This window comes from Guillardia theta, assembly GCF_000315625.1.
Source record: "Guillardia theta CCMP2712 unplaced genomic scaffold GUITHscaffold_4, whole genome shotgun sequence".
Taxonomy (NCBI): Eukaryota; class Cryptophyceae; order Pyrenomonadales; family Geminigeraceae; genus Guillardia; species Guillardia theta.
The window spans coordinates 1,154,554-1,176,502 of NW_005434670.1; the positions used below are offsets into that span (position 1 = coordinate 1,154,554).

Consider the following 21,949-nt stretch of genomic DNA (forward strand, 5'->3'; position numbering starts at 1 on the left):
ATGGCAACAAAATGGATTGCTGATACATCTTTGATTGCAAGAAATGCAAAGGGACTGGAGGTTTCAATCAAGCTTGTCTCTAGTGTGTCTTGTGTCCTTGGAACTCGTACCAAACTCCTCACATATGATGGGCCCTCTGTCAATCAAGTGTCTTTACCTCGTAATTTTGAACCCAGTGCTGTTGTGTCATCGTCAGTAACTGTCTTGGGAACAAACTTCGGTTATTTCCACCAGACCCCGGCAAGCAGGACAGGAAGCTCCTGCAACTCAGCGACTTTCTGGATCTCCAACACAGCTCTCTACGCAAAGGTTTCCAATGGAATCTCTTTCACTGAAGAATACATGGTCACAGTTGCAGTTGCAAGATTCGGCACATTGACCGAGGTAGATCTCGTGTTCCTGGAATCTGAAGATGATTGATTTCAATGCAGGTTATGAGCTTCGATTCTCCCTCACTCAGCCTTGCAACGCCTCCGAACAGTCCCACGTCAGGCGGGAAGAGCATGACAATCAGGGGAAGAGACTTCGGAGCGTTTGATCATTCGTCAAAGGCACGAGTAGCAGCTGACACAAATACCAGAGTCATATCGATGAATGGGGGTAAGTCAAAACAGGTTGCAACTCCTGTCTCTGAACTTTTCTGTCAGGAACCGCCTTGGAGGCGACCAAATGGTTTTCTGCTACTATCATCGTTTGTAGGTTGCCACGAGGATTGCTGTCGAATTATCCCATTGCTTTGAGCATTGCTTCTAGAGTATCTACCATCTCTCAGACCTTGACGTACGACATGCCTACAATCTACGCGAGCATAGATCCCAATGGCCCTTCTGCGGGAGGCAGCACTTCTCTTGTGTTGGGATCTAATCTTGGATGGATAGATACCTCCTTGTCCCTGCGGATCGGCGGTACCAACTGTTACACAACGCAATGGTTGTCTGGAAGCAGCGTGACTTGCTTGATCCCTCTTGGAGATGGCATCATGAGGGACATCGCGGTCACCTTATACAGAATGAAAGCGACGCTATCTTTGGCATTTAGCTACAATTCCATAGTCTTAGACTTCGCGCAACCGCAGACTAGCAACATTCCCCCCAATTCAACGACAAGTTTGACAGCCTTGGGCAAGAACTTTGGGAATGATCCTGTCTTAGCTGGCAGTCCAAATCTGAGAGTAGGAGGGACGTCTTGCATGGCGACGACGTGGGTTTCTGATTCTTCACTCACTTGTGCTGCAAGCAGCGGGTTGGGGGGCAGCAAGTCTATCACCTTGACTAACAGAGGGCGAACAAGCACAGTCTCCAACAGCATCACCTTTGACAATCCTAATGTACTCAGCATTTTGCCTCTCAATACCACGTACAATTCGTCATCCCCCTACTTGATTGCCATTCGCAGCTATTCCTTATTCACAACTCTATCGGCTAAGATCTCTGGAACCTCCACTAGGATGTCAGAATGGACCTCGGAATCTAGTGTGCTATGTATGACAAGCACTGGCTTTGGAATGAGCAAATCGATTGTGATAACAACATCGATACAACCTCAATCTCTCTCGCAAGTCTTCACGTATTCGTCACATTTCTTGAGCATCGGTCATCCCACAAATGGTCCCAAAATTGGTTTTACGGAACTGACCTTGCATGGATCCTCGTTCGGAACGGGAGATCGATCAGCTTCGGCCCGGATTTTAAGTTCTTCAGATGATTTGTATTTGACGTACGGAACGAGCGCTTCAACTACGTGGCTCTCTGATACCGCTCTGCTTGCCTTGACTTGTCGAGGTTTATCCTCGAAAGCCTCGATCACTGTCTCACTAGAGATACGAGTGAATACTCTTTCGGCTGTTTTCTCTTACGATGCCTTTCTAGACTTTGTTTTGACCCATCCAAATGCCCCACTCTCAGGGGGAGTGCGGACTACAGTCACAGGACAAAATTTCGGTTGGTTAGATCTGACACCAGCTTTGACAATAGGGGGCAGCATTTGTCAAGGTACAACCTGGCTTTCAGACAGTACCATTGAGTGTACCTTCTCTCGTGGAGACAAGTATTTGTTTCCGACTACCAACTCTACTGGGGAGCTTCTCGCTTTGACAATCAACAATTTGACGCAAACGAACCGACGCTACACGCTCTCCTACGATTCCCCCAGCATGTTCTTGATATCAGGAACAAATCTCCGAAGTAGGGGACAGTCTCTAATCAGCATCTACGGAAGCAACTTTGGAGTGCTCAGGGACCTTTCAGTGCACACCCGAGTTGGTTTCACTTCCGCTGAATTGTCAGAGTGGACATCAGACACTGCGGTCATCGGCCATTGCGCTTCCGGCGTGTCTGGCTTACTCTCAGTTGAGGTGACTGTAGTAGGAACTTTGAGTACAATATCGGAAGCTGTCACATACGCTCGCCCATCGATCAATTACATCTCTCCCATCTTTGATCAGCCTGGCGGAGGGGAGACGGTCAATATCACTGGCCAGAGCTTTGGAGTTTCAGATTACACGCCCAAGGTCTTCGTCGACTTTAATCCTTGCTTGATTAGCATCTGGACAAGTGACTCTGCCATCAGCTGTACAGTTCCGAGAGGCTACGGGCCCGGTCAAGGAGTCGCTGTGGCAGTGGGAGATGAATTTGGTACACCTTCGATTGTGTTCGAATACTTGGATCAAACCATTCTGGATCAAGGGGATGTTCCGCTTGCTTCTCACGCGTTCCTTGCACTCTGGCTTCGGGCAGACTCTTTGATCACAACATCTGATGCAAACCTCAACTATCAGGGAGACTTCAATTGGTCTGATTTCAGGAGCACAGGGTTGCCTGCAGTGGTAGTGAACGGACCAGAAATCTTGAAGCGGCAAATCAACGACTTGCCTATTGTGAGTATCCAACGAAAACGAACTTGATTGGTCGGGTGTTGACATTTGTTGCAGGTCCGATTATCAGCTAATCGGTCGAATGGGATCAAGCTTCCCGCTACCTTACATTCCATCTTCGGGCCAGGAGCCCTCGTGAACAGACAGTTTTGCATCTTCTATGTTGTAAAGATTTCTTCCTTCGATGAAATTGGCATGAATCTGCTTTTTGCTGGAAATGACCAAGGGAGCTCATTCTTCTCATTCAGGTCAGTAGATTAGACTCTCGTAACATCTATTGACACCTCTTTGCAGTGTCCTCCCCGTCGATGGCACACACGAACATGTCATGCGTATCATGATTGATTCAAACCTCGTGCAAAAACAGGACAGAAACATGACAGCGGAGCGGCGGTACTCCATCTTTGTTTTGGCACACGATGGCTTCGAGATGAAGACGTACAAGGGTTCAAGCTTGAGTCCAATTAGACTTGTTCACAACCTCGATGGCACCGAAGGAGTCTTTCCCTTCTCTAGCATCATCAATGGCAAGACCATTCTAAGTGAAGTTCCAATCATCAACCAAGTGTCAATCGGCTGCAGGAAACAAGGGAACACGACTACAGGATGTACGAATGCTGACATAGCTGAAGTCCTCCTATACGATACCATGTTGACTGCAGAAGATTTGGATCGAGTCGCAGGATATCTCAGTCGCAAGTATGACCTGGATTGGCAGTTCTCGACTGGCCCGACCATCTTGTCAGTATCGCCGACAAATGGCCCGACGACCGGCGGATCATATGTAACTTCATCACAACCTAGTGGTCGCCCTGACAATTCCTTCAGGTCACAATCTCCGGCGCAGCCTTTGGGAATAAGGAATCTAACATCCGAGTCACGTTTGCACAGAAGAACGCGACCCTCATAGGATTCTCAACCTACGAGAGAATGGTAAGGACTGACCTCCATCGCTGCAACAATGACGTTGGTGGCACAGGTGAATTACAACACACAGATAATCGTCACCAGTCCTCCTGGAGTAGGTTTCGTGCAGATCCGGATCCACGTGTTCGGTGTTCCGACATTCCTCGACAACGCTTGGCGGTACGACGCCCCTGAGATCCTTCAGCTCCAGCCGTCCACCGCGCCGGCCTCGGGAGGGACTTTCGTGTCTCTCATCGGGACAAACTTTGGAGAAGTCCATGTAATGATGTGCATGTTTTTCTGTTCTGATGGATCTGATGGAAGTTTCAGGACAATGCTGTTGTGGTGGTAGAGTCAAAGAAAGGAAGAAAAGAATGCGATCAAACGGTTTACATCTCAAACACACTGCTCCTGTGCAAAGTGCCTGCCAGTACTTTCGAGTCTGCGAATGTCATCATTGCAGTGGGGCAGCAGAAGAGCAATGCAGCGGATGTGCTCTACTACGGCATCCCGTCAATCTTCGATTGTTGGCCACAAACGCTTGATTGCATGGACTGCTGCGAGCAGCGGTGTACTTGGGAACAGGTGAGGGAGCAGACGGCCAACGGTCTTACAAGCTACGAGTGCAGAAAGACATGCAGTTTCCACTGTTCGACAGTATTTGTCAAGGCGACAGAGCCGTTGAAGGTGTATGTCAAGCTGAGCACTCTCAAGTCTTCTGGCTTTGTGATTGCCTGGGAACCTCCTTTGGACGACGGCGGCAGGTGAGACGAGTTGCGGGTGAGAGCGCGAGTCACTTATGAATGCCGCAGCACCATCCTCTATTACTCCATCTCCTTTGTCATCAACGGAAAGGAGCACATCGGCAGGACCATCGCCCAAGAGACAAGCTACGAGTTCCGTGGGCTCCCGTCCGAGACTTCGATCGACAATATTCTCGTCCGAACGGTAACTAAGTTTGGCTTCGGAAGTCCCAGCAAGCCCCCAGCCAGCGCCAAGACTCTTTATGCGACGCCGCCGTCGCAACCACTCGCTTTCAGGGTCGAGCAACAAAACTGTTACAGCGTTCAGATCGCTTGGGATGTTCCGGTAGATCTCGGTGGAAGGTAAGCTGCATGCGTACTTTGTCCTTTGTGACATGATTTGGACAGGCCACTCGAAGGGTACGATTTGAAATGGCGTGTAAGGGGTAAGCTTTCCTCGGCAACGCTCAGTGGTACCAACAGAACATACACCATAGAGAAAGTCAACAGTCCAACTATTGATCTGATATCTCTGAGCAGCTTCAACGATGTTGGTACCAGTGAGCCTGCGACAGTGAGGAATCTCTCCCTGCCTTGCTCAAGTTTCCCCGTGATATCAGACATCAACAATGTGGTTGTTGGTGCTGGGGAAGTTTCAGAAGAAATTTCTTTCGTAATTAACGATCTTGAAACTTCTCCTATGTATCTGAAAGTGATCGGCAAATCTTTGAATGAGAGCTATCTGTCTTCGTCGAATATCATCATCGGTGGACTCGGAAAGGACAGGAATGTGAAGATTTTGTGTGAACGGGGATGGGAGGGATATGTTGTGGTCAAGATCACAGTCATTGATGAAGACGGCATGTATTCCTTCACATTCTTTCAAGTACGAATCAGGCAGAGCGTCTTCTGCATCAGTCCTTCCGAGGGCTTTGCTCAAGGAGGTTCGACTGTCACGGTCTTGGGAGCTGGCTTCAGCGCCTTGTCGTCTTACAGCTGCTACTTCCAGTGCAGCCTAACAGGCCGATGCACGTCCTCAGCAACATTTCAGAATTCCTATCAGATCACTTGCAATGTGCCGCCAAGTCAAGGTTCGGCGTTGTCGTCAGCCGTCGATGTTTACGTAGACGGTCAACTTGTAAAACCTTCATCGTTCGCAACGTCAATCCAGTCGCTTCAAACTTGCAGTCAGGTATGAGCCCACGTACTGCCAAGAGATGTTGACATTGTGTGCAGGCGTCGATGACATTCCGATACGTCGAGGCCTGGGCAAGCGCATCTTACAGCAGCACTGAGAATCTTCTGCTCGTGACGGGAGGCGGGTTTGAAGTTGGCGGGGAATACACTTGTGTGTTCACATCGGAACGAGAGGTAAGGGTTTGCGCAGGAGTCCTACTGAACTTCTAACCACATTGCAGGCCACTACATTCCTGTCCTCACCTGCTGCCTGTCTATCGGACCAGCTGATATCTTGTGAGTTGCTCACGTTGGGATCCGCCATGGCAACGGGCAGGGCTGCCTTCACTCTCAGACACGCGTCCGTCCTCGTTCCTAAGGTCGGAGGGCAGGTGGAGTACATCTCAGTCCCGCAGTCATGGGCCCTACTCTATCCCTCCAGCGGTCCATCGCGAGGAGGGACGCAAATAGTGGTGGAGGGGGATGGATTTGACTCCTTTGCGGTAGACGCGAGCTACCGCTGCTCCTTCCGTGACCCAGGAGGAAACGTTGCCTTCTCCCCCGTCGTCCCCGCTCTATCTCCCAACACCATCCGATGCGTTAGCCCGGACTGGGGTCGCCACAATATAGCTGGACGCACAACCATGTCGGTGGAGGATACCAAGAGAGGAGTGACGGTAGCGTACAAGGGGCTGAGCGGGCAGAATACTTTTGTCTTCTCCTCCTCCTGGACTGACGTCGCAAGCTCGTTGGTTGCGGCAGCGAATGGTCAAGTCATCTTCACCGCCTCGGGTCTCAACACCTCAGACTTGTACCGCTGCATCTTGTCCCTCAACTCCTCCAGATACTCCTCGGCCTGGAAGGTGCCGCCAACCGTCTCCACCTTCGCATGCGACATCGTCAACTTCGGCGATTTCTATCCGGCACAGTCAGCCACCGTTGAGCTCCAAGGCGACGTCACCGGCGTGGTGGCCTTCCAAGGACAAGAGGCTTCTCGTACTGTGAGGATGATTGAGGCCTGGGTCTCCATCTCTCCCGGTCAGGTGCTGGCAGGTCAAAGTTTCGAGCTCACGTTCAGAGCTTCCAGCTTGCTCAGCAACGTCGTGTATGAGTGCGTCTTGACGTACAGGAGCAGCTCAGGCTACTGGTCGTCGCTCTACACCCCCATCGAGTGGGAGGACCAGTCCAACCTCATCCTCAACCAGCACTCCAGCAGCTCCTGTGTAGTCGCTTCGCTCACGGCTGTGACCTGCTCCTTCTCCTCCTGGCCTCGCGATTTCCCAGCTCGCGTCACCTCTGTCGTGCTCAAGACAGCCTCCTATCAGGTCATGTACACCGGCAAGCTCGGCGGCGACAGTTTGAACATCAAGGCAGTCTGGAATCAGTTCTACCCCTCCATGTCAGGCTTCCTCGGGGGTGCTCAGGTGACTGTCAGTGGGTTCGGCTTTGACCCTTCAACCGTCTACTTCTGCCGGGTGGACGGCAAGTCGTCCTACAAGACGTCCATCGCGGCTCGGCCCCTCAACTCCACCATGCTCATCTGCAAGTCTCCTGCTTGGATGGAGGCCGTCGCACTTGCGCAGCAGGTGGATGGTAAGGCAACACTGTACGCGAACTTCTCCGTCTTGTCCGCATCCCTGGAGACGCTGGAAAGCTCGAGCGCGTCGAAGAGCTTCATGTATCAGTAGCTCGTCAGATGTGGAGTGGAACTTTGGATGTTGTTTATCTATAAAGTCACAAACAAGAACAACTTGCTTCTACCACTTGAGCAGGTAGCTGTATCCCTGCATGAGAGGATGTGCGAAGTAAGCAGCGACGGTTCCAACAGTGATAGCGACGTAGGGGGCGCGAAGGAACCTGCCATGTGGATAAGCTCCCTCCCTCTCCTCCCTCCCTCCCTCCCTCTCCTCCCTCCCTCCCTCCCCTCCCTCCCTCCCTCCCTCCCTCCCTCCCTCCCTCCCTCCCCTCCCTCCCCTCCCTCCCTTCCCCTCCCACTCTTCTCCCTTCCTCACCCTCCCTCCCACTCACTCTTTGTAGTAATCTTCAGGCAGAGTTTGCCTTCCCTCGGCTATGGCTGCAAACGGCAGAACGCTTGTCCTGGATTTTACAGCCTCGAAGGCCTACCAGCCATGTTAACACAGACGAAACAGGACGGGAAGCAGGAGAAGGAGCAGGAGCAGGAGCAGGAGCAGGAGCAGGAGCAGGAGCAGGAGCAGGAGCAGGAGCAGGAGCTGACTTACCTCCCCGTACTTGTTCGCAAGTCGCTGATCGCCGTGCCAGCAACCGAAGAGGTGATGGACCATGAGGCCGAAGGACGTGGCCAGCATGAAGCTGTTGCCGATCCAGAGCGTGTGCGCCATGCACCTTCACGAATTGATGTCAGAAACTAATGAGGGAGAGAGGGAGGGAGGGGAGCGGAGGAAAAGGGAGAAAGGGGAGGGGAGAAAGGAGAGGAGAGGGAGGGGAGGAGGGAAGGGGAGGGGGGGGAGGGGAGAAGGGGAGAGAGGGAATGGAGGGCAAGGAGCTACCACATCAGTTGTCCGACCATCTGCGGGTGTCTAGTGATTCGCATGATTCCTGTCTCCCACATGTGAAACTTGGGCTTGTCCACAGCAGCGATCTCGAGCAGGTTGAAGGTGGAGGGGTAGAGGAACCAGAAGCTCACAAAGTTCACTACCCAGCACATGGCGTGCACCGCGTCTGAGGATCGCACGTCCCACAGCTGTACGCCATCATATCGATGGTTGATGAAGAACACGATGCAGGAGACGGCAAGCGGCAAGCTGACCACCCCGAAGAGGACTCGCCAAACGCGCTCCCCTACTCCCTCCTGCTCCAACAAACTGTTGATGGCCGCCTCAGCTTTCGGCCTCAACGACGCGAGACCGCTGTGGGCGACACCAAAGACGGAGAGGAGGAGGAGCATGGTTGCTGTGCTGTTGTCACTGCAGATGGAAGACAAGAGCCTGATGAAATCATCTCCGAACCCAGTTTGCGGGTCAATCCACAGGAACCACAACGCTCCCATAACGACAGTGAAGACTCCAACGAACTTGGCCCACGAAGCGATTGACTGGGCACTCAAGTCGAAGGCTCCCGAGTCTTCTCCTCTCAGCTCTGCCTGCATGTCCTGTGGCAGCTGCATATTCCAACCTGCTAGCCTCGACCTCGGGCGACGAGCCGAGGGGGCATGAGAGGAAGAGAAGGCTCTGAGCTGGCCGCTCCTCGAGGAGCATCCGAGCTTCGAGGAAGCAGACAAGGACATGAAGGACGTGCCATGCGCCGGTGTGAACGACTGGACATGCCCCGCTGCCGCCGCGAGCAGAACCCACTTGAGCATGGCGGCCCCCGGGATCTGTTTACTGAAGAGGACGGCCCGCCTCGGTTTCGGTCGATGGTTCCGACAGCGTGCTGGATGGTGCAGGCGCATGCGCTGATAGCGAGTTCAGGTCAGGAGACTGAAGGACAGGAGGAGGAGAGAGAAGAGACCTGAAGAGGGAGGGAGGGAGGGAGGGAGGGAGGGAGGGAGGGAGGGAGGGAGGGAGGGAGGAGCGATGGAGAAGGAAGGAGGGAGAGGGAGAGATGTGAGGATGGGAATGCACTACAAGAAAGAGTTGGTCAGACTTGACAACGTAGACCTGACCAGTCCATGCGCTGCAACATTTTGCATTGAACTCACTTGACTTGTAGGTCTTTATAGCTCTACTGTCAGACCTGTCAGACCTGTCAGACCAGCAGGAGGATCCAGGCTCCATCTGTCCATGTCCTCAACCATCGATGCTCAGATCTTTGACAACGGCATGGCTGAGATCGTTCTCAATCGCCCTCAAGCGTTGAATGCCGCAGACAGCTCAATGACGCAGCACATGCACGCCAAGTTGAAGCAGTGGGGCGAAGAGTCTCGGATCAAGGCATGTGTCCTCCGCAGCTCGTCTGACAGAGCCTTTTGCTCTGGCGGAGACGTGAAAGCTCTCGCGCTGGCCCTGCAGGAGGAAGAGGAGACGAGGCTGGCGCACGAGGCCCTGGGGAACGAGTACAAGCTTATCCACGAGGTGTCGAGCATGAAGATCCCTACCGTCTCCATCATGAACGGTTCCTCTCCCTCAACGGCTGCCGTGTAGGATTGACGTTGGTAGGGGTGACGATGGGCTTCGGCATTGGGCTGGGCTGCGCGTGTCGTTACCGAGTCGTGACTGAGAAGACAATCATGGCCATGCCGGAGAATGGTGAGGGAGAGAGAGGGGGATGAGGAGGGAGAGAGAGAGGGACGAGGAGGGAGAGAGAGAGGGACGAGGAGGGAGAGAGAGAGGGATGAGGAGGGCGAGAGAGGGGTATGAGGAGGGAGAGAGAGAGGGACGAGGAAGGAGAGAGAGGGACGAGGAAGGAGAGAGAGGGGTATGAGGAGGGAGAGAGAGAGGGATGAGGAGGGAGATAAGTGGAGGAGCGAGAGAGGGAGAGAGCGGGAGGACGTTTGGAGAATTGATAGACCGTAGGGATTGGCCTCTTTCCTGATGTTGGATTCGCTTGGCTGATGAGGAACCGTCCTGCTCACGGTCTTTATTTTGCGCTGACGGGGGCGAGAATTCACGCAAGGGACGACTCGTGCGGTAGGGAAAGTTTGATCAGCGTGGGTGCGAGAGTTGCTGTTTGTGATCCATGAAGCAGGAACGATGATCGATCTTGGGTTGGGAACACATTTTGTATCCACCGAGAAGGTGTGCGGTTGAAGCTGTTTGCGATGTTTGAGGGATGTGCCAGCTCCAAGATCTGATCGAAGACCTTGAGAACGTGGACTTGTCGAGCAACCAAGACGTTCGAATCGAGGGTGCTGAACAGCGAGCATGACAACGGAAATGACGAGGTCTGCAGAGTGTTTGAACAAGTACGCAGAGACGGGTGGGAGAGCTTCCAAGGGAAGACACAGGTAAGGACTGGTGGCTGTTTCCTGTGCAAGGCTAAGACTGATGGACTTGCAGTGGAATCATTGAGAAATTGTTTGATTACAAACAATACGACAACGTGCAAGATATCTTCGCTGCATTGGAACAAGTCAGCAGTACTGCCGTTGTCAACCACAGCTAAGGATGTAAGCAGGAGATTGATCGATCGGGCGATGAAGCTACCTCAGCCTTTCTGAGAGAAACTCTTTCCTGCATGCAGGTGCCGCAACTGACCTGTCTTGTTCCCGACCGTGATTTCACGTGTGTAGGCAGCATGTCCGTTTTCCCTCGCATCAACTCTCGCGCACTTCAAATCTGTCTTCCAACAACAATCTGTTGACCAACAGCTGAAGCTCACAGACCTCAAGTCTGTTCTGATGCAGGAGTACAGACTAGCCACCCGCCTTGCGTACAGAGGCGACTTCCTCGAAGGAGTTTCCTCAAAGTTGATTCGCAAAGACAACAAGTCAGCCTGGAACCCTCAGACTCTCAACGACGTCAAGGTGTGATGTTCTGTGTGCATGCGCAACCTGAATGTATGACCCCTCCTTCAGCCTTCAGAGGTTGCCGAGAACTTTCAACCTCTTGCATCCGAGCTCGTCTTTTAAAAAGTTTTGAATTCTCTGCTTCGTTTGTCCCGTATTTTCAAACTTGGTCTTGCTCTTCATCAACGGACAGAAATTGCCTTCCCTGACGGAACAGAAGCCAACTCGATCAGTTCTTGCGAGATCGAGTTGTCCATTTGCTTGGACTTGGACGATACAAAGAACAAACCCATTCCCTCGATGAACACGAACGTCCCCACCTCCAAACGCTTGAACTCACTTTCACCCCATCCTCTCATGCGCGTCTCCTCCTCCTCCGTCTTACTCGCACTTGATCTGCGCATTCTCCGAAAAATAAAATCCAACTCGACCAGCTGGTCGTCGCCATTCGCTGAGTCTTGTGGGCAGCCTCGTACCCACAAGAAATCTTTCAATTCATGATCTAAGTATTCCTCAAACGAGAAATCCATCAGGGCTCTGACTTGCGACTCGTCGTCGTAATCCATCCGAACAACTTTAAAAACACCCCAGTCCTTGAGATAGACATAATCTTCTTCTTTCATGGACTCTATGTCGAACTCGTTCATCCACATCATCCGGGGTCGCACGAGCTGCTTCGTCCCTCCCGTCTCGTTCATCGAGGTAAGAGGAACAGGTTCAGACAACGGAAGGGAGTAAGGGATGACCTCATCATAGTTCCTCACTATCACAACCCCATGCGCTTCCTGCCGGATTGCTCTCAGCTTTGGGATCCTCTTTGTGAGATAATCAAAGTTTGGTTTCCACAAATCGCTCTCGTCGAACAGCAACTGGGAATGTGACGTGTCAGCTTTCAGATACATATGCGATGCGAAACACTTGAAACCCTCAGCGCACATCCCACGATCCAAAAGTTCGAAGACGTCAAAAGAAAGACTTGCTGACGAATATTTGGATCGATACACAAAGGGCAGCACTGGAAAGAAGATTGGTTTGCTCGAACAATCGGCCCTGGTTTGGTTCTCCTGTGCTTGGGTACCATTCAACCCCCTCACGACGCTCATCAGTTGCTGATAGACAACATCAAAGGAAGCTTCACGATCTGAGCAGAGAACACGAAAAGTTCCCATCATCAGGTCAATCGCCGACAGCGCAAGCAGAGGCATCGCCTCGACTACCGATCCCCAACTCCTCCCGCCCTGTTTCATCAACACCTTGGGGTCCGAACATTCCCCATCGGTGCTCCGAAACCTGAGCGCCTGACAACAGCTCGATCTCTCGCTCACGAAACGCTGGAAGCGACTGCCTGCATCAGACTCCTGGCACGCTCGGTCGGTGCATTCGAGGTATGCGATCCCCTGTTCCACCGCAGATTCACACAACTTCACACAGACCTCATGGAAGTCGTCCATGTCGCACACACGATCTGGCGGGCAGTTCAGCCGCGAGCAAGCCGCAGTGATCCTGTTTAACTTCTCGCGTTTCGCACCTTTCTCTGATGAATCCCCGACATTGCAGACTAGGACGAATTCACCGCCATCTCTTCTGCTGATATGACTGGCAAACATAATTTTGCTGGCATCCTGCAGCCCTATTCCACCATGAGCATCGATATAAACACGGGTGACAGGATTGCTCTCAAGGAAGAGACTGTCGTAAAGGTCACTTAGCTCACAGTTTCCTCTGCGAGCTATCACTCTCCATGCCTTTTCCACCTTCTCTTCTACGCTGTCCTCGCGCGTTTCCAACTGCTTGAACACGTTCTTGACCATGTCCGTTTGTAACTTCTTCAGATCAGGATCGTTACCTCCCAGCAGACTCAAGCCGTCAGCTCCGAGCAGGTTCAAGCCATCAGCGATGGCGAGCGGGGAGTGAGCGGACGCGCCGGCAGTCGCAAGGCTTGACAAGAACAAGACGAGGGCACAGGGCATGACTGAGAGGAAACCACCAGAGGAGCACATGTCCTTCACACCATGGTGCTCTTCTTCCCTCCTCTCGTATCGGCGATGCCTGCTTGTCGCCATTGATGCGGCCCGCCGGCAGTGCCCGGCCGCCCGGCCGCAGTGCCACCGCCCGGCGGACTCCGACCGGACTCGGCCCGGCCTGGAACTTGGGAAACGTGTCAACGTAGTCACTCTACTGTGAACTGTGAACCGGGCGGCCGCCGAGGCTCGGAGGCAGAACCCACGCTGCTTGGCAGGCGAGTAAATTGATCACAAGATTCATCATAAAGTGGTTCAGGCGGTGTAATGGTTTACTAAGTTATTCCCTTCATACCATACATGTCACTGCGGAAGTGGTCAATTGTCACGATCAGCCTGCTGGAGATTCTTGGTGCCAGCGGGCGTCTGCCCTAGGAGGATCTTCTCGAACATCATCGCAAGCTCGTGCTCTCCCATGAACACATTCTGCCTCCGACCGTCGCTTGAAAAAAAACTCTTAGCCATGCCAAGACGAGCACGACGTGCCTTACCTTCCTTCCGCCCAGCCATGATCACTGAAGTCAAACTGCTGATTCATGGATGGCTGCAAGATGCAGTCTTCACTCGTTGGTGCCATACCATCGAACAGACTCGTCTTCTTCAGGCCGTTCACAACCGCGTCCAGTTGGCTTGGATGAGAGGGCATGTTTCCTTCCTTGATGTAGAGCTTTGCCAACTTCATGCAGGTCCGTTCGCTTGGAAAAATTCCTTCATCACGAGCTTCTCGTACAAGCTGCATCGCATCTTCTGTTGACTTGCAGGTGTTGAGCATGACCTGTACAAGGATCAGACGACCCCATAAAACTATTCTGGGAGATGCTCACATTGTAGTGAATTATATTCACTTTCTGAATCTTGCGAAGTCGGTTGAATAACTCCCACGCTCGACGCTCGGCATCATTTCCTTCCTGCAGAAATCCACATAAGAGGAGGGCAAGATCATCGAATGCGACGTACCTTGACCATTTCCAACAGCATGTCCGTCAGTACTCGATTGGTGTAGTCTTCTGGTAAGCCTTGAACTCCTCCACTCTCCATAAGGTTCCTCAATTCGTCAAGAACCTGAGGAAGCACTTGTTAGCTGTAACAAGGAACTTGATCAACCTTACTTTCTCAGCCTCGTCCACTCTTGCATCTCTCAGGTATATCTTGTAGAGCTTTTGGTAGGTCACTTCGCTCGGGTGGATGTTTGATTCGTGCATCTTCTCCATGAGCTGCTCAGCTGCCCAGCTGTCCCCGCAGGCATTAAGCATGACAGAAAACTGATAGACATCGGCTTTCTTCTGTCTACAAAGGCGTTCAAAAAACTGCCATGCTCTAGCCCTGCCATTTTCTCCATCTCTGAGCATTTCAACGAGAATCCTCGTCAACATGGGAGAAGTAGCATTCAACACGTCTTCATCGCTCATTTCCATTGCAATCTTAGCATTGAACATTGACTTGTTCTGCTCATGATTGGCATGCTTTGGCTGGGAGTAATTGTTGCGCCCTTGTCGTGGCAACTCCTGCGCTCCATTCATGTATGCTTGAGGGTGTTCCATGGCGGGATGTAAAGGCACTGGTATCATCATCATCGCGGGAGGCATGGCAGCGTTTATGAGCATTCCGTTGGACATGGCAATCATGTTGTTCATCGCCGGAACTTGAGGTGGCGGAAGCAATCCCATAGGATTCGGCATTGATTGTAACATTTCGGTAGCGACCATGGTCTGTTAAGAGTATCATGACTACGAAATGAACGATCGAAAAAGAGAAGGAAATCTACAAATACCTGCGGAGATGCCATCATAGTTCTATAATCTCCACCCATATACATTGACTTCATTGCATTCTGCTCAAACATTTGCGGAAAATATGGATATGGTATATACACACAGCCTGCATTTTCAACTCGACTATCAGTCTTTTTGAATGTCACAAAATGAATACCTTGATTCATGCCTTGTGCTTCTACAGCCTCTAAACCTCTGCTCGGTGCCTGATCAGCTGGCCTTTGCTTGTTTTTCTTAGATCTATTTTGCCTAGACTTTCCTCTGTTGACATGATTCGGATTTTGATGATGGTTACCGTTCAAATCGTTCTGAGAAGAATTACGCCGCCCCTCTTTGCCCTTTCTTGGATCCTCATTATTAGCTGCTTGGCGTCTTGCTTGCCTAGCCCTCCACACATTCTCTGGAGTTTCCAAATTTTCGTCACGACGCTGAGCCATTCTTCTGTTGTCTATGTTGCAACACAAAATATCACCGAAACTTGGCTTAATTGTATAGCAAAATGTAATCAGGCTCAGTAGCTGTTGAAGAGCTTCTAATATTGTCGACGGAACAGAAGCATTTCTAGATCTCCACTTACTTCAAGAACCACAGTTGAAAATTGGGTGTAGCTTAAAAACTGATTAGGATAGCGGTGCTGTTTGAACTCAGGGCATATTGGTCGACCTGCAAGCAAGAACAGGATCAAGGGATTAAGAGCTGTAATATCATCGCTGCAAGGTCATATTTCAACTCTTTGCATGGGTCTTCTGAAATCGTTCAGATTCTTGTTTGAAAACCTTTTTCACTTCTGAGGGATCAATCATGAAGACTTTCTCTGGCCTGTCCTACTAATTTCCTAGTCCTCAACAGGAAATCTCTTCTAGCTTTTCTTTTACCTTGTTGTTAGACTCCTACTTTATCAATTATGTGAATGCGAGCTGTTGTTTCCTTGTTTCCCTTCCTATTGCTTCAGTTGCACAAGGATGGTCAAAATTTTGCTGCCTTGCCTTTTCTACCTTTTTCTTCTGCTGATGCTGGCTCAGTTTTCCTTTTGCGTCGATTGATCTCCAGTCCTCTTCACTCCCTCTCTCCTCTCTGCTTCTCCTCTCTCCCACCCTTGCCATACTCTTGCACGCGTGTCGCCATGCTGCGATTGTGATTGATAACTTTAGGGACTGTTCCATAAGGGGTTGGTGCATCACTACTGTTTTCAAAATTTCTTTTTCAATTTCAAAATTTACGATATATTTCGAAAACATTTGTATTGTTTCAAATAGTTTAGAATGGGAGAGGCTGGTACAAACTTTGGTCAACCATTGTGAGGAGGAGCCCTGACCTTAGGCTCCTATGACCTGGTTGTACTGGATATGTTGACCTTTCCCTGCACAAAGTACCCTGGATTCTTACTACCGCGAGTGGGGTACTTGAATGAGGGGGGTGAATTTGCTAGGACCTGCTATGGCAGAGGAGAGGTCACTATCAGAACTGACGTCTCCTCTTGTTGGGTAGGGAGGGGATGAGGCCACGGTTCAATACTGAGCCAGCCACTGAAGTCACTGCTAATGCCCGGCCCCGGGGATGATAAGCCGCTCGAGTCAGCGGGCCCGGATATGGACTGGCCTGAGGCTTTACTAGTTAAGCCTCCTCGACTCCGTCAGGCTCAGGGGCTGTTGCAAAGCCAAGTTAAGTTAAAAATCAGTATCGGAGGACAATCAGGAGACTCGGCGAGGACTGAGGCTTGACCCTGACACTGTCGCACAGGCCAAACGGCGAGAAGAGAAAAGACAGCGAGAACCAAACCCAACTTGTCCTCAGTGCCGACTGCTGTCCCCCAAACTTAATTGATACCTTCACTTAACTGCGCGCAGGACAATTCCCGCCGGGCCCCGCGCCATGTCAGTCTACTGAGTTACTCAAAGTCCGATCTACTAACTTTGAGTAAACTAGACTGGGCCGGCGTTGCCGTCGAAAAAAAAAGTCAGGCGGCTCGGAGGGGACCGTCGGACGGTGCAATTTGAATTCAAGTTTGCTAGTATTATCTCTTTTTTGAATTTGCACTGTGAAATTTAGCTAATAGCTGGGAAATTGGATCAAAATCCCTACTACCCCTGCACTAATGTTTACTCAGTCCCCTCCCCTAAAGTTCTTAGCTTCGCTCCCTTGCTACTTCAAGTCCCCTTCTCACGTCCCTCCTCACCGCCAGGATGCAGTTTTCTGTCGATAGGCGCCGCTATGGATCTCTCGCTTACAGTGAGCACATCGAGAACCAGCACATGCACATCACCTTCGATGGAGGCAGCTTTGAGGCCTCGTCATCTACCTTCACCTACAGCAGACAGGGCGCCTTCAACATCTCTGCCCCAGCGTCAGGAAGCTCACGGCTGTGGATTGGAGGGGAAGTGTCATCTCCCTTTGGTGCTGGATCGTCTGCCCGTAAAGCTCCTTCTTCAGACGAACTCTTTAGAAAGATGAATGCCGTGACTGAGAAGCTTCGTCGTGAACAAGGATGGCCTAGTTCTAAAGGAGACGAACATGATTTCTCGAAACTCGTCAAGGCACACAAACCAATGTCAAACTCTGATAAGCAAAAATGCATTGATTACAGAAACCGCATCTGTCATCAACAAACACTGACAGATGACGAGAGCCGCGAGTTTGATGACCTTCTCAACCGCCTGTTGTGGACTTAGCTCCCAGGTCTCTTCAAGATTGCAATATAATACAACCTTTAAGGATTCAGAGCCGGGATCCAACTTGTTTGCAATACATTGACTGTTACAATCGTGCAACACTGTTTGTATCCATCAAGCAAGTATCCTGAATCTTCAAAGTATGTTTCTGAAACAGGCAGGCTGGGCCAGCGTTCCCACCGTGAAGTCACTGAGTTCAAGTGGTGTGTATGTAGTAGTAGTTAACCTCCAGTAAACTTAGAGCTTTCCAAATAGCTTCTGATTCTCTATCTGCTAAAAATCTGCTCTACAACATTCTGGTTTGTGTAAATGGCTTGTGTGTGGGCACTGCGATAAATGACACCATCTTCTCCGTCATCCTGGGGGGACCGCACACATGGCGACCTGCAGGCACCGCAGCCCGTTATGGACTGATGCGCATGAGAAGTGCAATGCCGTCCTCAGTACCCTCATCAAAGATTCAGGAGTGAGATGCTGCGTCCATGTGCAAGGCGTTCCCGGCCAGGCAGATCGTTTCCCAACATGGCCCTGAAGATTATCACGTTGGGGATTTGGCCTTCCGCGATTGCAGGCTACTACTCGAGGCAGATGGCAATGATGGGGTAATCCTGGGCTTCAGCACGTCACATGCCAAGTTTTTGACAATGATGGGATACAGGACCTTGCTCGGAGAATGCAAGCAGCAGCACAGAGGAACTTCCTACCAAAGGCCTTTCTTCCCATCATCTCCAGCACTGATGGACTCTTGCAGGATGATGCGTTGCGCTTCAAGAGTCCGTGGTGGGTAGCGGATCGCTCGGTGAACAAGGAAACGGCAGCGATGGATGGTCTCTCGGCCTCGCAAGACGTCTCAGGTGACTCTGTGATCCGACTTGCAAACTTTGAAACTTTCAACGCATCCGCCGGGTCCAGGATCTTTCTACTCTCCTACTTTCAAGCCTTTACTCAAAGTTAAGTTAAAAATCAGTACGAGGACAACCCGGAGCGGCGGCCGGGCCGCTGGACTCGCCGCGGGGTGACCGTAACCGTGAGGGTCTGAGTACTGTACGGCCGCGGGGGGCGGCGGTGGTCAAACCGGCCTGAGGCCCGAATCAGATAATTCAAGCCTGTAGCCTGTACAGTCGGGATCCGGGCCCGCCCCCCGGGCCGCCCGCAGTGTTGCCGCCCGGCCGAACCCTACCGTAGCCGCCGCCGTCCGAACGGTACCGGTAGCAGCAATGATGGAGCGCCGACTCAAATCCTCCTCAGCGGCTCGGAGAGGCTCCATTCCATCATGATGATCATCGCTCCTACTGCTCCTCCCTCTTCTCCCTCCGAAGTTCTTCCCGGCAGTGAACCACCACCACCACCGTACCATCTCCTTGTCATCCTTGTCATCCTTCTCTTCCTTCCGAAGCTGAGTCAGGCTTCCCTCTCCTCCTCCTCCTGTTCAGTGTTGCTCAGTCCTGTTGCTCGTCCTGCTCCTGCTTCAGTGCTGCCTATGCTACTCCTGAGTCTGCTCCTGCGTCTGCTCCTGTGTCTGCTCCTCCTGCTCCTCAGCCACTCGAATTCGTCGTAATAATAGCTGTCACGGTTTCATGCTGAGACTACCATGTTTGTTGTTCGAGCTTCCTTGTAGAAGTAATATGTCCTAGAATTTGCTGGGTGATGGAGAGCTGTAGGTATTGAGGGGCGTGACTCGTTTGTGGCTGATTGAGTCGATGCGAGGGAACGGGAAGTGAAGATATTGAAAGTGATTCATCTAATAGAACAAGAGATGTTCAATTCCGTGATTGTGAGAAAGAAATTTTTCTTAAAATTATTCATTTGCAATCTAATTTCATTATGATACATGTCCCTCTTGAACAACGTTCCAGAATTCATCTTTTTCACTCTCCAATTTTTAATTGGCATCCAAAGCAACATCTTTCTTTCAGCTAATTTGGCGCAGGTATCCAGGAGTTTGAAACACAACATGTCGGCACATTACGGTACATGTGCAGTTTTTTCACCTGTTCTCGCGTCATGACTCTCTGTCAGTCATGCAGCCCTCTTACGGCAGCGCTCCTCCGCCCTCCTTTCCCCAGTACCCCAGCGGCATTCCTGGGACCTCTCAGATCTACAACCTCCCGCCCTCGCAATCGACTCCCGTCCCGGTAGGTCGCAGGGGAGCGCATGGCACCGGCTGACAGTCATGGCAGATGATGCCGCCCAACGGCACGCAAATGATGCCCAACGGGTCTCAGGTCATGCCAGCCCCGCCCCCCATCAGCGCTCCCATCATCTACATCGACCCGGAGCCAACGGCCGAGCTCTTCAAGGAACAACCAGTTGTGTACAACCTCTAGGCATGAAGGTGAATGTAGCCAGCGCATTGATTTTGCAGGATGAGATAAATGTTTGTGATGCCTTCATTAATCCTTTCTCATGCCTCAAAGATGTTGTCCGATCGCGTTTCCTGACAGCGAAGTATCGGGTGCCATCCGCTTCCAATTTACAAGTTCGCGCAAGATAACTTCGAGGCAATGCTTGGCTGTCTTCTTGCCCTCGGGAAGCTTATTCGTCACACCTGACCACCCATGAGACGAGGGAACCCCGGGGCAGCAGCAGCTCACCTAGAATCTCCGCTGAGTGCTTCACGTAGAAGTCTAAGCTGTCGGGGTCCTTGCATTTGTTGGTCAGCTTGGCTAGCCTCACCCTCTCCGACGCGAACTGCTCGTCGAGGTCGAAGAGGTCGAGAGCTGGCGGAGGAGGCTGACAGAGGGTGAGCACAGCGACTGGGCACAAGAGTTGAAGAGAGCACCTCTCTGAGGGCAGGAGGGAAGACAGCGGGTTGAAGCGGAGGCAGGGGAGCCTCGAATTGCGGAGGGATGAGGGTGAGCACTTCGTGCTTGACGTCGAGCTGCTTGTAGAGTTTGATCGCCTCCGGAATCTCGTCGGTGTCAAACTTAAACAGCTTGTCGTCAAACATGGACGCAAAGTCCCGGGGGATCTCCTCAGCCTCCTGCCGAAAATCCATCAGTTTTGCCTTTTCAGTCGGAAGTTTGGGACCTGAAGGCAGCACCGGACGCGACTTGCCAGTGCCCCAGTGTCCGGAACGTGATGATACTCGTTGATGTCCGGATCTTCAGCATCGTTGGAGTTGAGTTTGATCTCCTGCCCCGGCACCAACCATCTACATACACATGAGCCAAGGACATCAGCAGAATCCTCCAAGATCTTACTTCATAAGGACATCCAATAATTTCCCGTTTTCCTCCTTTAACAACCATTCGTCATTGAACACTTTGTCTGACCCGAGTACAATCAATTTCCCCTGCTTGTGCAACTGGAACAAACTTTCAGTCGCAGCAATTCACACCAGAACCACTGACCAACTTTCCGTCATACACTGCTAATACCGGCCGATTCAGGGGATAAGATTCCTGACCCGTCGACAGCAGGGGGATGGCAGGTTTCTGAACATTCAGTGTCGCTCCATACGGGAACACGATTTCTAGCCCCCCGTGCAAATCATGCTGTGTGGAGGAGAGATCGACGCTTTCCCTCTCGCTCTTGGACGCTCCTGGAAGGCGAGCTATTGCATGAGAAAGCTCTCGATTCAACACTCCGTTGGATATCAGCACTTCCTTCGGATGTAGGTACTTGTGATACACTGATCGCACGGCACAATCGGAATTGATGTAGATCCCATACTCCTCCTGCAACACTTGTTCAGAAAACATGTATCTTTTCAATTGTTTGTGATCAATTACCAGCAAAAAATTGATGTTTGTTCCATATTTTCCCTCTCCTCCTTCTCCCAATAACATAAACACGCTCCCACCATCCTCAAGGTAGTTCTTAATGACAGCAAACTCTGACTTGGTGAACTTCTCGCGAGGACCCCAGAAGACAGCAATCTGTGTGTTTCTAACGTTGTATATTGATTGTTCGATCCCTTCCTTGTTCTGTTCACAGCATTTCAGACATTCGAGCAAGGCAACAACAAGAGCCAGACCTCGATGATGTTGTACTGCATCTTCAGCCTTCGTTGAAGCTTTCCACACATGTCATCAGGATGAAAGCAACAAATGAGCAGTTTACCTGTTTCAAGCCTTTGGAAGGCGTGAAGGTCTCTTTCTTGAAAGTGTCAAACACGACCGTAATGGCGTTCGGCCCTGCACCGTCGCCGTCCATCGTGTAAAAACTTCTCCCTACAATGTTACAATCAGATTGCCAAGGAGAATCAAAGAAATTTCTTCATTGATGGAGCAATTCAATTGAGATAAATGAATTCGATGCATAACAAATTGCATTATCGCTGTTTGTTAGACAATACCGTTCGATCAGTTTTCTGTGCTTTGATGTTCTATCTACAAGGCTTTCACCAGCTATCAGAAAAGC

At 51.2% G+C, this 21,949-nt stretch overlaps 8 protein-coding genes across 8 annotated transcripts; 4 read left to right on the plus strand and 4 right to left on the minus strand.

The window, feature by feature from the left end:
* On the plus strand, positions 1-7,385 carry GUITHDRAFT_100478 (hypothetical protein; the record flags this gene model as incomplete). Its single annotated transcript, XM_005841155.1, has 13 exons — positions 1-384; positions 432-600; positions 648-2,875; positions 2,930-3,120; positions 3,167-3,656; positions 3,701-3,805; positions 3,852-4,058; positions 4,109-4,385; positions 4,437-4,542; positions 4,591-4,884; positions 4,930-5,713; positions 5,758-5,892; positions 5,940-7,385. 13 exons carry the CDS (start codon positions 1-3, stop codon positions 7,383-7,385), a joined length of 6,816 nt encoding a protein of 2,271 aa, XP_005841212.1.
* Positions 7,386-7,454: 69 nt separating this feature from the next.
* On the minus strand, positions 7,455-8,824 carry GUITHDRAFT_63717 (hypothetical protein; the record flags this gene model as incomplete). Its single annotated transcript, XM_005841156.1, has 4 exons — positions 7,455-7,554; positions 7,726-7,817; positions 7,938-8,061; positions 8,226-8,824. The coding sequence occupies 4 exons, from the start codon at positions 8,822-8,824 to the stop codon at positions 7,455-7,457; spliced, it is 915 nt and encodes a 304-aa protein (XP_005841213.1).
* Positions 8,825-9,458: 634 nt separating this feature from the next.
* On the plus strand, positions 9,459-11,146 carry GUITHDRAFT_100480 (hypothetical protein; the record flags this gene model as incomplete). Its single annotated transcript, XM_005841157.1, has 9 exons — positions 9,459-9,789; positions 9,834-9,923; positions 10,191-10,304; positions 10,363-10,412; positions 10,456-10,522; positions 10,567-10,621; positions 10,674-10,746; positions 10,792-10,857; positions 10,907-11,146. The coding sequence occupies 9 exons, from the start codon at positions 9,459-9,461 to the stop codon at positions 11,144-11,146; spliced, it is 1,086 nt and encodes a 361-aa protein (XP_005841214.1).
* A 158-nt stretch (positions 11,147-11,304) lies between these two features.
* On the minus strand, positions 11,305-13,185 carry GUITHDRAFT_132619 (hypothetical protein; the record flags this gene model as incomplete). Its single annotated transcript, XM_005841158.1, has 1 exon — positions 11,305-13,185. One exon carries the CDS (start codon positions 13,183-13,185, stop codon positions 11,305-11,307), a length of 1,881 nt encoding a protein of 626 aa, XP_005841215.1.
* Positions 13,186-13,461: 276 nt separating this feature from the next.
* GUITHDRAFT_132620 (hypothetical protein) lies at positions 13,462-14,849 on the minus strand (the record flags this gene model as incomplete). Its single annotated transcript, XM_005841159.1, has 5 exons — positions 13,462-13,585; positions 13,635-13,918; positions 13,968-14,051; positions 14,101-14,205; positions 14,253-14,849. 5 exons carry the CDS (start codon positions 14,847-14,849, stop codon positions 13,462-13,464), a joined length of 1,194 nt encoding a protein of 397 aa, XP_005841216.1.
* A 2,249-nt stretch (positions 14,850-17,098) lies between these two features.
* On the plus strand, positions 17,099-17,584 carry GUITHDRAFT_100483 (hypothetical protein; the record flags this gene model as incomplete). The annotated part of the gene is made up of 1 exon (XM_005841160.1): positions 17,099-17,584. One exon carries the CDS (start codon positions 17,099-17,101, stop codon positions 17,582-17,584), a length of 486 nt encoding a protein of 161 aa, XP_005841217.1.
* Positions 17,585-19,538: 1,954 nt separating this feature from the next.
* Positions 19,539-19,911, plus strand: GUITHDRAFT_100484 (hypothetical protein; the record flags this gene model as incomplete). Its single annotated transcript, XM_005841161.1, has 3 exons — positions 19,539-19,554; positions 19,604-19,719; positions 19,765-19,911. The coding sequence occupies 3 exons, from the start codon at positions 19,539-19,541 to the stop codon at positions 19,909-19,911; spliced, it is 279 nt and encodes a 92-aa protein (XP_005841218.1).
* A 54-nt stretch (positions 19,912-19,965) lies between these two features.
* GUITHDRAFT_91822 (hypothetical protein) lies at positions 19,966-21,751 on the minus strand. The gene is made up of 9 exons (XM_005841162.1): positions 21,650-21,751; positions 21,564-21,602; positions 21,319-21,513; positions 20,938-21,264; positions 20,788-20,891; positions 20,615-20,738; positions 20,367-20,567; positions 20,179-20,317; positions 19,966-20,132 (listed from the first exon to the last, which is right to left on the minus strand). Exons 1-9 carry the CDS (start codon positions 21,740-21,742, stop codon positions 19,996-19,998), a joined length of 1,359 nt encoding a protein of 452 aa, XP_005841219.1. The 5' UTR covers positions 21,743-21,751; the 3' UTR covers positions 19,966-19,995.
* Positions 21,752-21,949: the final 198 nt, after the last annotated feature.

Coding starts and splice junctions, on each gene's coding strand:
- GUITHDRAFT_91822 (XM_005841162.1), bottom strand. CDS start 21,742: ATGGACGGCGACGGTGCAGGGCCGAACGCCATTACGGTCGTGTTTGAC. Junction 21,603..21,649: donor CTTCCAAAGGCTTGAAACAG/GTAAACTGCTCA, acceptor ATGTGTGGAAAG/CTTCAACGAAGGCTGAAGAT. Junction 21,514..21,563: donor TGCAGTACAACATCATCGAG/GTCTGGCTCTTG, acceptor TGCTGTGAACAG/AACAAGGAAGGGATCGAACA.